The sequence below is a fragment of the Oryza sativa genome, chromosome 3 (assembly GCF_034140825.1).
Source record: "Oryza sativa Japonica Group chromosome 3, ASM3414082v1".
Classification (NCBI taxonomy): Eukaryota; Viridiplantae; Streptophyta; class Magnoliopsida; order Poales; family Poaceae; genus Oryza; species Oryza sativa.
Window position 1 is genome coordinate 2677866 of NC_089037.1, and position 13263 is coordinate 2691128.

Genomic DNA, 13263 nt, shown 5'->3' on the forward strand with positions numbered 1-13263 from the left:
AGTGAATCCTTCCTCCAGAGCCTGCTCAGTAAGATCACCTCCCCACATAATTGTCACAATAGCCAAAGGGTTAACATGTTCTTTTTGCACTATACCCTTAGCACTCTGAATCAGCACACAGCCCAGACCTGGAGCAGCACATCCCACTACTTTAGCTACAGGTTTCTTCTGATTCTTCCTAAAGCAATCCTCTGTCCTATGAGTCTCTTTTGCACAGATCATACAGAACACTGACAATTTGCAACCTCTAGACAAATGACTGTAACTCCTGCATTTAGAACAAAAAATCCTCTGCTGGGAATGGGATTCACCAACCTGATGCTTGGACTCATCTCGATTTTGTTGCTGATTTGGCTTTGCTTCCAATCCTGAACTGACAGAATCCATCTTAGCACTTGATTCCTGTAGATTTGGACCTGCTTCCTTCCTTCCTTCAGTTTTTAGTGTGTCCTTCCCCTGCTTCCCCTTCTCCTCAGCAGCTTGCAGCATTTTCTCATGCTTCGCCTTCCCATCCTCTACTCCTCAATTCAGATCTAGAGGTGGCGGATGTGGACCTTGCGGCTCCTGTCTCCCAACCTGCAAAGGGCGGAAACGTCCCCTTCCCCCTGCATCTCCCCTCCAGAATCGATTAGGCGGCCTGAAAGGTGGACGCGGCCTCCATCCTCCGCCTTGATTTGCCATTGGAGAGCCGCTTCTTACCACCTTCGCGAAACTTCAGCCGTCCCCTCGAACGCTCGCCGTCCACTCCCGCCGCCGTCCACCAACGCCTACCCTTGGTCACTCCTCCACTTCTCTCACCTCCCCTTGCGTCTCCACCCTCTCCAATCTCCTCCACCCGCCCTGGAACCCTAGCTCCTCAAGACTAGCTCCCCACAGGTGGTGTAGAAACGGAGTCAGGAGAGTCGACTCAAAGGTGTTCGACCGATCCCCAAAATTGCCATTGTTGGATCTCGACACGTGTTGCCCCTCCACCTCTCTCTCCCCCACTATTGGATCGGGCTGAAAACCATGGGCTTCCTCCCCCCCCCATCAAAAACTCTTTCGCGCGCTGAGGAGCACTCTCCCAACTCCCGAAGGCCATCCCCTCCGCCGCGAATCACCGCCGGCGATCGTCGGAGCGCCGCGGGTGACTCCCTCGTCACCTCTCCTAAGGAAATCCTAGCCATTCGGTCCCAAACGGTTTCCAAACTCACAAGGCAAATTGTCCAACTAAGCACGTACAGCAAGAAATATAACGTGTACTATGTACTGCTGTTTAATGTACGAGTATAATACTATTATTGATGCATATATACTTCGGTTTTTAGTACGATCTCCTCGCGAAATTACACTGTTGACTACCTTAATTTGTCCTTAGCTTGCTCTGGAATTTTTTCAGGCTGAACTGACCCATCAGGGTCTTTAGTGGCACGCACCGTACTTTGTATTAGCAGGGTCCTAAATGGCGGCCAATAATATTGCATACTCCGTACTTGAAACATGAATCTCCCATGATGGCATTGGTTATTTCAGTGATTAGTTCATAATTGAGATCGTAATGGCCTTCGTGAACCAATGTTCAATGTTCAATCCTGGGGCACGGCGAGCTGACGTCCACCACGACGTCATCCTCTTTTTAAACGCTCAACCTTTGATCAAAGTGAGTTTATCTCACACCACACCTCTCAGAGCTTATCAACAACGGAACCTGAACATTTTTTTTCCTCTATGGAGTAGTGTAAAATAATAAATGCACTCTCACACTGTGACACGTGTTCTGCTCCCGGGCCTTAGGTTTTTTTCTTAGTGATCCATCATTACAATTTTCTTTTTCACGTACGGCAAAATTTGGAATTATGCGTAACTGACGTATATAAGCAACAAAGAGAAAAAACCAAAACTAGAACAACAGGCACTAAGACGTGACCGTGCTTGACCAGGTGGGAAGCCATTTAAGCGCATCCCCACGAGTTTTAATTTCTGAAGCGATTCAATTTGTCCACGATCGAGCAGTAGCTGTACGGGTACGTGGTTCGCTGTTCAGATTAATGTTATTTGCGCTTTAAAAAAAGATTAATGTTATTTTTAACCATATCATTTTTCGATAAAGTTATTAAAAATATGTCTATATTTAATTTATTATTAAACTTTGACAATATTATAAACTTACCAAAAATTTAGTAAGGTTTATTTTGGCTGAAATTGGAACAGCCTCTCCGTATTGATTTTTTTTTTCTTCACCCCGTTCACGTCCAGAAGCACAAATTTTGACGTACAGTCGGCGTCTACCCCGTCGTCGCGTACCGAGTTTTTCTCCCCTCTAGTTGACTTCAGTTTTCCCCTGTCAATCGCCGGCCTGTCGATTGATCTGTGATCATGACTCATGTGCTGCGGACTACTGGTACAAGGTAACTTTTGATTTTTATTCTGGTTCTAATTAATTGGATGGTTAGAAAAAAAAGAGAGAGATACATCGGACTCTTTAGAATTATTCTTTTGAAATTGAATATAAAAACACACATGTTAGGGATAAATCCCATTATTAGAACTTGGGTTAATAGACTGGAATAATGTTCTTCTTATCCTGTTTTCCTTATCCTGTTTGGTTTTCTTTTTTTTAAGTTGGTTTCTTCAAACTTTTAACTTTTCCATCACATCGAAACTTTCTTAAACACATAAACTTCCAATTTTTCCATCACATCGTTTCAATTTCAACTAAACTTTCAATTTTGGCGTCAACTAAACACACCCTTAATTTAGACTACACTCTTCTAAAGTGCTATATTATAATAATTGGTTGTAGCTCTCTTGAGCAAAGGCCGGTATGTTTCATTTCATTATCTTAAAAAAAATAAAACTTGGGTTAACTAATGTAATACAAACTAAAACGTCCTCATGATAATACCACTCTCATAAAAAAAGGAATAATGATGTAATTTTCGGCTACACATGAATAGAAAGAGCGTCAAGAGACAATAACCTCTCCTCACTCTCCTCCCTCTACCTGACATTAGCAAGGGACTCTTCACAAAGAGGAGGGTCCTTTGTCCTATTTGTTCCAACAACACCCATCTTTGACTATTAGTTGAATATTTAATTTAATTAATTTTGAAATTCTAAATTAATATTTAGCAAGTTGTAGTAAAGTGGGCGTAGTTCAACTAGTTAGATTTCTTATGGTGTAAACAGCACACTCGGTTTCAAGTCCTAGACTTGAAACGAGTTCTCTCATTTATGGCCAACTATTATTTTAGTGATAAACGACGTACCCATCGACGTATGTGTGTTTATAGGGGAAAGTGCGTGCACGTAATGATATATAATATGTCTTTATCATATTATTGAGGAGTTAATATTGAAAATCTCAACAATAACAATTCTGTGCAACTTACGGATTAACAACTAATAAAGCTAACCAATATATTGGAAATGGTAATCAACTCTATCATTTGCTCTTCAGCTTATCAGGCCCTGTTTAAATCCTCCAAAATTTTTGCCATTTTGTAGCACTTTTTGCCATTTTGGATCTAAACACTAGTAGCAAAAATTGGCAATTTGGCATTTGGCATTTGCTAGTCCATAGTAGCAAATTGTGCCAAAAAGTGCTTTGGGACCACTCCCTCTCTCTTTCTCTCTCACTTTAGTGCTAGAATGGCAAAACTTTAATATGCATCTAAACACCAACTAGTATTTTTACAATGCCAAAACTTTTGCCACCAAAACTTTTGTCATTTGTCATTTGCCATTCCAAATGGATCTAAACAGACCCTCAGTTGTAGTTAAACTTTGAATTCTAAAATGAAATTTTAGAATTGATTTTGATTTTTTTATTGTAGTTTATTTTTCCAGTATTGGTTTTTTAAATTGCTAAAAAAAGATAAAAAAATTTATCCACATCATGTTTTTTTCTTTGGTGTGTCGCTGGCTAGCGTTATACTAGTTTATAATCAACTCTAGACGAAATGATGAGACTACATATAAGCAATGCTAATGAATAAAGTTTTAAGGAAAAAAAAACATGTTTTTAAAAGTATAGCACAAACAATTCACTCGATATTCTATTATCCGTAATAATCCTATAATGGCTGAAAAGAATGCTTTGAATTTGGGAACATTATTTGTGGCTCTATGCATCACCATTTCGTCCACATGCTAGAGCTAGATAATAACAAAACTAAACTGAGGTCCTAGCCGTCGGTTGGTTACAGATCAACCGATCCTGGCACTGCATACACATGAACAAAACTACAAACACGTCGGTTACAGGCACATGGATGGATGGATCGATCGAGCAGTAGCCTAGACAATTGCAGCCATGCTTGCATGCTACCTGGTCGATGGATGGATCGCTTTAGCTCCCTTTAGCCTTTACGATCAGATGGCGCCCACGAATTCAATGCGTTCACAAGCCATCTCGCTTCGCTCCCGCGAATAATTGCGATCGCCCTCGTCGCCGTGATTTGGACGCCGGCGAGCGATCGATCGATCGAGCGAACGACTTATTTCCGCCCATTCACACCTGCAAAACGCAGCAGCAAACGCGCGTGCGTTGTACTCGTTTCAAAATAGTTTAAGTACTCCCTCCCAAAAAAAAGAAGAAGAAGAAGAAGAAGAAGAAGAAAACTTCTGACTGTATATTAGATACGAAGTTGGTTTTTTTACAAAGATAATATTAATTAAGGTTAATTTTTCGTCGAACGCTAAATTAATATTAGATCAAATGATTTATCTTAAGTCGTTCTTAAATTTTAAATTACTTAGATTTCCTTTCAAAATATCCGATTAGATCGAGAATGATGATTGGAGTGATGAGAATCATGGGAACCAATTTTCTTCTTTTTGTCATGTCCCCCAATAATGGTATTCTAGCTGGTTGCAGTGTGTATTTAAACTCTCCTTTTTCTAACCTATTGACGTGTATTGTTTTTGCGTGTTTACGAAAAATAATCATAGGGAAAAAATGTTTCTATTACAGTATAAAATTTAAAATTTTATCATTTTAAAATGGATGGGGTACTGTACTGTGTTGTGGATGGCTGCGATCGTTGGATCGATGGGTCTCGCTCTCCTCTCCCAACCCAACCAAATCGGCCTCTTCAATGCTCGGCTTTCGCTTCACGGACAAGTTGCCAATCTACGCTGCTACTACTACAATAGCTAGCTTACCTAGCTACGTGACGGCTACGGCCGCGTGACTGGTTCAATTCGTGCTTAGATTTTTGTTGGACTTGATTACGGATTAGATCGACAAAATCTTCCCTCGTTTTCTCGACATGCAAATTGGTTGGTACCACAGTAGAGTATACATCACACTCTACGAAAGCGTGTTAAGAACTTAAGATTAATTACATGGGGCGTAATTAGTCGACGGTAAAAATGGAGTTTGGTCGTCTGCGATGGAGTACTAATTGCATGAGACGTCACGCATTTATTTTTGACCGAGTAGGTCGACGGTAATTAACAACAGTGGTTCGTCGTCTTTGACAGCAAAATGATTCGCGATGTATGGTGAGTCTTCTCGGTTCTCACCTGCTGTCATTAACCACTTTTGACTAAGGTTTGGCTGTAACAGCATGCATTTGACAAACAAAAAGGCAGTTCAGTTTGCCCTGTTTTTGTTTCAAATTTTCAACTCATGCTGTCAATCATGTTGATATATTCCTTTTGGCACCTTGAGACCGATCGAGCTTAGTGATGAATTCGACGGTATGGACCGCATTTTTTCGTGATTATCGTGATTGGAAAAAGCCGACATTTGTGCTACCTCCGTTTCAAGATAAGTGGCTAACGTTTTTTTCGCTTTGTCTCAGATCGTTATGTGTAACTACCTGACCTGACCTGACTCTTGCACGCACGCACACTCTTTTTTTTTCTCACTCTTAATTGGAAAAAAAAAGGGTGTCCTTTTCTGATGTTAACATGAAACAAATTGGTCGATCGATTCTCTGATCGAACAGGAGAAACACTATACCATTTTGTAGCTTGAATGCTTCAAAGATGAAAGAAAAATCCTGGATTAAATTTAAGCCATTAAGATGGCCAGACTTGCGTGCATCGCACCGAATTGAGATGTTAATTAACATCTCTAATCACCATTAGTATTCCGCACAATTTGTACGAAATTAGAGATGTTAACTGCAGGAGGTTGCAACATCACCTCAGGCTAATAATTGAATGCATAGCATCAAGGAATTCAGGATAATAATAAGCCTTGTGGCCACCATCCCGAATGAGAGGCCCCATGCCTGAATCCGTGATGATCTACTCGACTACTCGCACATTTTTGTTGCTTTGTCCTCGTCTTTTTTTCTTCAGTGAAGATAGATCATGTATTGGTAGCTTGAACAGGTTCAGATACTGCTAAAGAACATCACTTTCTTGCAGATTGAAGTCAATACTCCGTATAAAGCCACGCTGAATTAATTGATCTGATAGAATTTCTCCGTTTCTTATGGCAGTTAGTTTTCACTTCTTTTTTCACAGTTAAGCTTTTTGGTGGCTGATGGTGCAGTGCAGATTGATGGACACGGTAGAAAGCAAGCAAGAATTGACCTGGTTAATCAATGTGTTGTACAACAACATACTACTATGTGTGTAGGAAAGCGATTAATCAAAGCCACGAAACGAAATGTTTACTTGATTGCAAAGCATTATGCGCGGTGAGGATTGCAAAGCAAGACATGATGAGACTTATAAGTGGATACGGATCATGTGGTGAGGATGAATCAATGGCCAGATTTCCACACGTTCTCCATCACTGTTGCTATTAATTTGGAGGGTTTATCACGGGGATACTGAAGTCAAGTGGGTAGTGTTGCTAGGATCCGAAGCAAAAGGTAGTGAAAAGAACATTACTAGTAGAAATTTTATAGGGTTTCACATGAATCGGCATATTCTTAGTAAGAATCTACATTTTTCATTCGCTACAAAAAGAATAACTTTACAAGGAGCATACAACCCTTTTTGAAAAGGAGAAAATTTACAGGAATTTCATAAAAATAAACTAATTCTTACAAAATTTATGTAAAATTTTCGCATTCCACTATTGTTCATATGTGAACCAGGTTTAAATTTTAGACTTAGCACGAATGCTCGCATTTAAAGCTAATTATTATTTTAATTGTAAGTGATGTATCCATTGACAATATAATGTCTATAATGACTTTATTAATATCAAAATATGTTGTTCTAGTTTAATAGAGATAGAATGTGCGTTAGTATATTTATATGGATGGACACGTGCATATTTAAGAGCGTCATGAATAATACTGTTTTTTTTTTCAAAAAGAAAGGCTGGACAGTCTACTCTGCTCTAGCCAATATGACAACATAAGTAACATTGACATAACCTCCATTTATTCGAATCGAATATTAGCGAATGTAAATCATCCCATTATAATAATTGAATACCAAGATTTGGCATAATCTTGTGCTTAGAACAAGCCAAAAATGTTGATACGGTGTGTGCGACGAACAATGAGAGCGCGCGTCGTGGCTGCCGAATCGCACGGCAAAATCTTCCTACTCTGTAAGATTCCATCGCCGAAAGTTTCAGTTTACTAGTAGATAATAAATCAATTAATCAAACAAATATCTTGTCGTTGGATATATACATATATCAAACTAAAACGGAATCAATCAATCAACGATTAACGCTTGGCAATTGGCATCATCCAGCAACAAGCTGATCCGATTTTGCTTCTGTTGGTGATTGAAAGCCCCGTCTCTCTCTTCCGTCACGGTTCGAATTTGCTTCGCCGCTTGCCTACCTGCAAAGGTTCGAGAACACACTTGAAGACGATCAAAAGGACAAGGCAGTGCTGTCGTTGCACACATCCTACAGTGGCATTCGTTGGAGCATTGCTGGAATGCTAGGTTTGTTTAAGCCATTAACAATTTAACAATACCTGTCAGTTCTCCGGTTTGTCAAACCAAAGTTTCTTGTCTGAATTCATACGTTTGCATGGCCTCGAAAATTCCTCGAAATGCATATAAAAATGTGTTATAGGTTCATGGGACCTGGGCTTCATTCCTGATCTTATCACCAGTGTAAGCTGGGAAGACAGATCGTGTTCCAACCACAGTTTGCATCTAGACTAAAAAAGCTGGTACAGAGAACTTTCAGTTTCTTCCGTGCTTTTCTGACGGAAAAAACAAATGCAGGTAGCATACTTCCAGGCTCCAGCAGCAAGGAAAACGACCATGATAGTACTACCATCGGCAAACAAAAACAGGACGTCAATGATAAAAGTGACTTTATATGTGACCGATGTACCAACAAGGCAAATACTGAATGATTTTCTTTGAAATAGAGCTGTCAAATTGCTGTAAGCTGAACCATCTTGTTCGAGCCGTACCACGGCAAAGCATTCATTCTGCGAGACTGAAAATCTACACGACCTCGGTTAAACAAGAGGCAACGTGAGGCATTAAATCTAAAGTTGCAAAAAAATTAGCCAGCATTGCACCCTTCGAACCAATCACGGTAACTGATCTCTTTGGGGATTCTCTATCAGGTCACTTGTCTTAGCCCATTGGCTCTGCCCTTACTTATGTGGGGGTGACTTCGGCCTGAGGCCTTCAATCTCAGGTGTTGTCACAACTAGGTGAGGAGCCTCAGGAGGAGGATTTCTTCCACCCTGCCATACTTTACCATCCTTGTCTGCAAAGTTCTTAACATATGCCTGTAAGAATGAGTTTTCTTAGCAGAGAGAATGCGGAAAAAAAACGATCACTATATGAGAAACTCTTGAAACTGCTTGCTCATGTATGTGTGCATAAAGTTGGGTTTTCAGCCTTTTTACCTCCTTGTTGAAGTTGGAATACGATAAACCTTTCCCAAGAGTAAGCCAACCCGGACGAATATTATGATCCTCTCCAAAGAGTTCAAGGCGCCTCTTTCCAAGAGCAAAATGCTCAATTATCCTGTACATGTCTTCAGGCTTTTTAGTTGAGCCTGTGCAATAAGGCAAATAATTTGAGGCATCAGTACACAAACATTTTATTTGTTGCTAACAATACAAAAAGAATATTCTTAGGAATATGAACAGTTCAAAAGGGAGCCTTGAACTCCACAAAACACAGGAAAGTAGACAATTAGATTTTTTCCCCCAAGCTGAATTCTAGAGAATAAATAGATGACAATATACCTATACAATAAAATTGGAAGAGAAATCATAAACCGTACCTGAACATAAACAAATTAATGACTAGTCTAACCAAGAGAAAGGTTCATCTGTTAAGGGGTATTGCGAAAGGCAACAAAATCGTGCATAACACATAGATAAATGAAGCGACAAGAACATAATTATTCATAAAGGCACCAAATGTGACATACTGACATTCTCAACAAACAACGGCATAGACTAAAAGTCCTTCTTCCACAAAGCAATCTAGTACACAAGCATATATGAAGAACAAGAAGCATCTTTGAATAGAACATATGAAACAATACCATCGGTTGGTTCATCGGCTATTATTATATCTGTGTCAATATTCGCATGGATGACATGTCCATCAGTGCTACGTCGCACTGTTCCTTTTATACCCATCAAGCAATGCTCCTGGATAAAGAAAAGAGTGAAACTTCAGAAGAAAGACAAAGAAACAGAAGATATTTTCTGGAGCATAAAGTATTAAAGTCAAGTTAACACTACCTTTGAGTGTTGCAGTATTGTATGAGAGTCATGCCGCAGACTGGGTGTTGCACTTTTCTTGTTGGTTTTCACCCAGCAAACATCCTCACATCTTCGAAATCCCCACTAGACAAAGAGAAGCTTCAGTCAGGTTCAACTTTATTTAAACATTTCATTCACGAGTTGAATTTTTTCTTAAAAAAAACTATGTGAAATCATTCACGGCTCTTGAATAAATGTATATTCAAAGAGAAGTGAGCTTAGGTGCAACTATTCAGAAGCAATCATAAACACATGAATGAAGCATAACATGTTTATTATGTTTTGTAGAGGACAACAGAAGCCTAGATGGCCTTCTGTGAACTGATAGCATGATACAGCCGAAAAGTGGTCAATACTACAAGGAATAATGCGCAACTATTAAAATCCACCTCACCTTCTTTAAACACTGACGGCCCTGTTCAAGACCTACACCATCACCGACCCAGAGGAAGACAAACGATGGAGTGTCTGCTATAGCCTGTATGTTCAAAAAATGCAGTGAAGCACATTAATTGTGTGCATAAATTGAACTCCAAAAGAAGACGTCAGATTCATAAGTGAAAGAATGAAACAAATAAACAAAGAGAGCAACCTCAATCTTTAAATTCATAATCTCCTCACCGTTCCAGTACTCTATGTGATCTGTGATTCCTGGTGCCCGGTGAACATATTCCTCCCATGGGGGATCCACAAGAATAACATCAAACTTCGTACCAAAAAATTCTGGAGAAAGAACATGTTGCCGCAGATCACACTTATAATACATTGGTGGTGAAGCAGACTTGGCAACAATTTCATCTTTCCTCTGTATGAGTTCTCTCAGTTTTGGATAGTCCTCTGCTACGCTTGTAAGATCCAATTCTCTAATGAAATTTTGAGGCCGCATGCCAGTGTCCACAAAGTTCTGTGAGTAATCATTCTGTTCACCTCTTGAAGGAGCTTTTCTGGTTGGTCCACTGTTTCTATTTGGTGTCCAACCACCACCAACGGGAGGTTTGCCATGTACCATTTCACGGCTTTGAGTGCCCAATTGATGGAAACTCAATCCAGACATATTTGTTGGAGCACCTATTCCGGAGCCAAATTGGTTTAAGTGAATATTAGGTCCAGCTCCCATACCTGGAGTGAAACTATGTTCACCAGCAACTGGAGGAGGGATGGGAAGGTTGGGTGGAACAGAAAGCATATTCACATCAACACCTCGAGCCCCAGGCCACAAAAGAGGGCCCCCAGGAAATGGCGGCACAAAAACACCAGGTAGAAGAGGATGGCCTGGAGAGTGGGGAATATTTGGCCCAATATGTTGCATTGGTCCCGGTGGCAGACCAAGAGGACCAAAAGGAGGGGGCATAATTGGTAATGTGACTCCAACTCTTTGAGAATCCCTGCCATTTGGTCTACCCCTTCCTCCTCTGGAGGGTCTATCACCTTTATGACCATGTTGAGGAAATTGAGAAATCATGCTGGCACTGCCACTTTGATCTGGTTCAGAATTGGTGACTTTATCACCGTTTGTTCCATATGTTACATCTCGATGAGCTCCCACTCCCACGTCATATCTTCCAGAAACAGAGCCCTCTCGTCCAAAATCAAGACTATTATTTGGTCGAATCTCTATCGAATCAGAAGTGTCATACCGACTTCCATAGGTTGAAGAACCTCTAGTACTTTCAGATCTACCCCTAAAATCTCGCCGGTAACCAACTCGCCCATGGAAACCCCCACCATCCTGTCTTTCCTGTGCATTCTTCCATTCCGAGTCACTTGCCTCTTTAGAATCTTGCGATTTACAACTCCTCAAATAGTCCACAGATCCTTCAGGCTCCTGTGTTTTGCCAGTCCAGTTTCTGTCCCTCCCGCTGCCCAATTTGTCATCTATGTGGGCATCCACTCTTGATTTATCTACTGTACCATTTCTTCTTTCATTGTCCAAGCCTAGTTGGCGTTGACCATAGTCACTCTGTCCAACTCCATCATGCAAAATGTTTTTTATCTCTACAGCTTTATCCTGCTTATCATTAAACACATGCACTTCAGTTTCATGACTTCTATCCACTGATCTGCTATCATCACCAACATCCTCCCCCATGGCAGAACCCTTCCTCTTATTGGTATCACACCTTTCCTCCTTGCAATCAGTCTCAGAACCATATGTTCTTGATGAGTCCCAATCATTCTTTTCATCTCTTCCCCTGTTCCTGTCGGAGTCCTTATCCTTGGAATCATCAGGACTTCTCCGTGGAATTTTCGGTGATCGTGAGTCCATTCTCAAATGATGGTCAGTGAACTTCAAGAATGCAAAATAGTGTACCCTTCCTCCCAATAATACTACTGAGCTCAAAAACCTTGGCTAGAAACTTCAGGTTTCACTACATAAAAAAAATGGTAAAACGTATCATATTTACAGCATATAAATAGCATTACAGTATATTTGAACCAGACAAGTGAGCTTGTGATAGAGAAGAATTAAATGAACAATGCTTTTCATGCAAAGGAAGGATATCCAAACATTATTTTTCAGGAAAAGAAGGCATTTCAAACACCAAAATATAGTCATACTGTGATAAACACATCTACTATGCTCCTCATAGTACAACGGGTTGGGTTATATACAACACTGCATAGGTCAAATAAGGTGCAAAACTGGAGCAAGACCTAAAATAAATTGGAAAAGGCTGCACATTGTATAATAGATTGGCTAACACAACACATTGTATAAGTGATTAACAAGTAATTAACTGATTGTACAGAATATAATCAAAAGATAAGTTAAGAAGACAATATCTACCCCCAGATCATGCGCTACTAGTAATTGCAAAGGTCAAGTTAAGCAGAAGCTTCCCAAAAGCCTATAATTTTTCCACTGCCTCAAATCGAACAAAACTCCTAGAGCAAATACACACAAAACACGACATAATGAGGGCATGGGAAACCTAGAGCAACGGCATTATATTATCTATTACCCACCGCGGCCATATGATCGTTAGGTTGCACCTAAACGCTAGAAATACGGATCCCTAGCCATCTCCGGTGATCAAAATACGAAATTCTAGCCTCAACACGGAGTGAGGAAACCAAAATTCCTCAACACGGAGCGCGATTTCACCGCTCACCAACCCTAAACCCCTAAAATCATTAGCAAAAATCCATGATAGCATCGCGCTTGAACTCAACCGCAGCAGAATCGAAAGGAACTAAACACTCCGATCCAACAGCAAAAGCCTAGGACAGACTCTCCGCGCGAAGCCTTTGTTCAATCGAGACTTCGAGCGTGGGAACTGAAGGCGGGGAGAAAGGAGTACTAGGGCTTACCAGGATGGGAGGTGAGGGTTCGCTTCAAGTAGACGAGCCTTGGTTACACGGCGGGACGAGGCACGAGCGCGGCGGAGGCAGATCGCCGCTCGCCGCCGTCCGCCGTGCGCGAGGTAGTCGCCGCCGCCGCCGGTGGTTGGCTGACTCCGACGCGACGCGACGCAGGGGTTTTGGTGCGGGACCGCGTCGAGAATTTTGGGTCGGGGTTGGCCATTCGGCCCATCTGGCCCACATATACATTCGGCCCATCTGGCCCACCGAAAACGATCAACGCCTTCTCTTTTCCGACTAAAAA

General features: G+C 41.0%; 1 protein-coding gene across 1 annotated transcript; it reads right to left on the reverse strand.

The window, feature by feature from the left end:
- Window positions 1-8251: 8251 nt before the first annotated feature.
- On the reverse strand, window positions 8252-13170 carry LOC4331618 (N6-adenosine-methyltransferase non-catalytic subunit MTB). Its single transcript, XM_015776811.3, has 7 exons — window positions 12969-13170; window positions 10249-12025; window positions 10051-10134; window positions 9636-9740; window positions 9434-9542; window positions 8784-8935; window positions 8252-8663 (listed from the first exon to the last, which is right to left on the reverse strand). The coding sequence occupies exons 2-7, from the start codon at window positions 11920-11922 to the stop codon at window positions 8526-8528; spliced, it is 2262 nt and encodes a 753-aa protein (XP_015632297.1). The 5' UTR covers window positions 11923-12025; window positions 12969-13170; the 3' UTR covers window positions 8252-8525.
- Between the last annotated feature and the right edge of the window lie 93 nt (window positions 13171-13263).

Excerpts from the sequence above, each read along its gene's own strand:
- LOC4331618 (XM_015776811.3), bottom strand. The coding sequence starts at position 11,922 with ATGGACTCACGATCACCGAAAATTCCACGGAGAAGTCCTGATGATTCC. Across the intron at positions 9,543-9,635 it reads CAATACTGCAACACTCAAAG|GAGCATTGCTTGATGGGTAT; the intron begins GTAGTGTTAACT and ends TTCTTTATCCAG. Across the intron at positions 8,664-8,783 it reads ATTCCAACTTCAACAAGGAG|GCATATGTTAAGAACTTTGC; the intron begins GTAAAAAGGCTG and ends TCATTCTTACAG.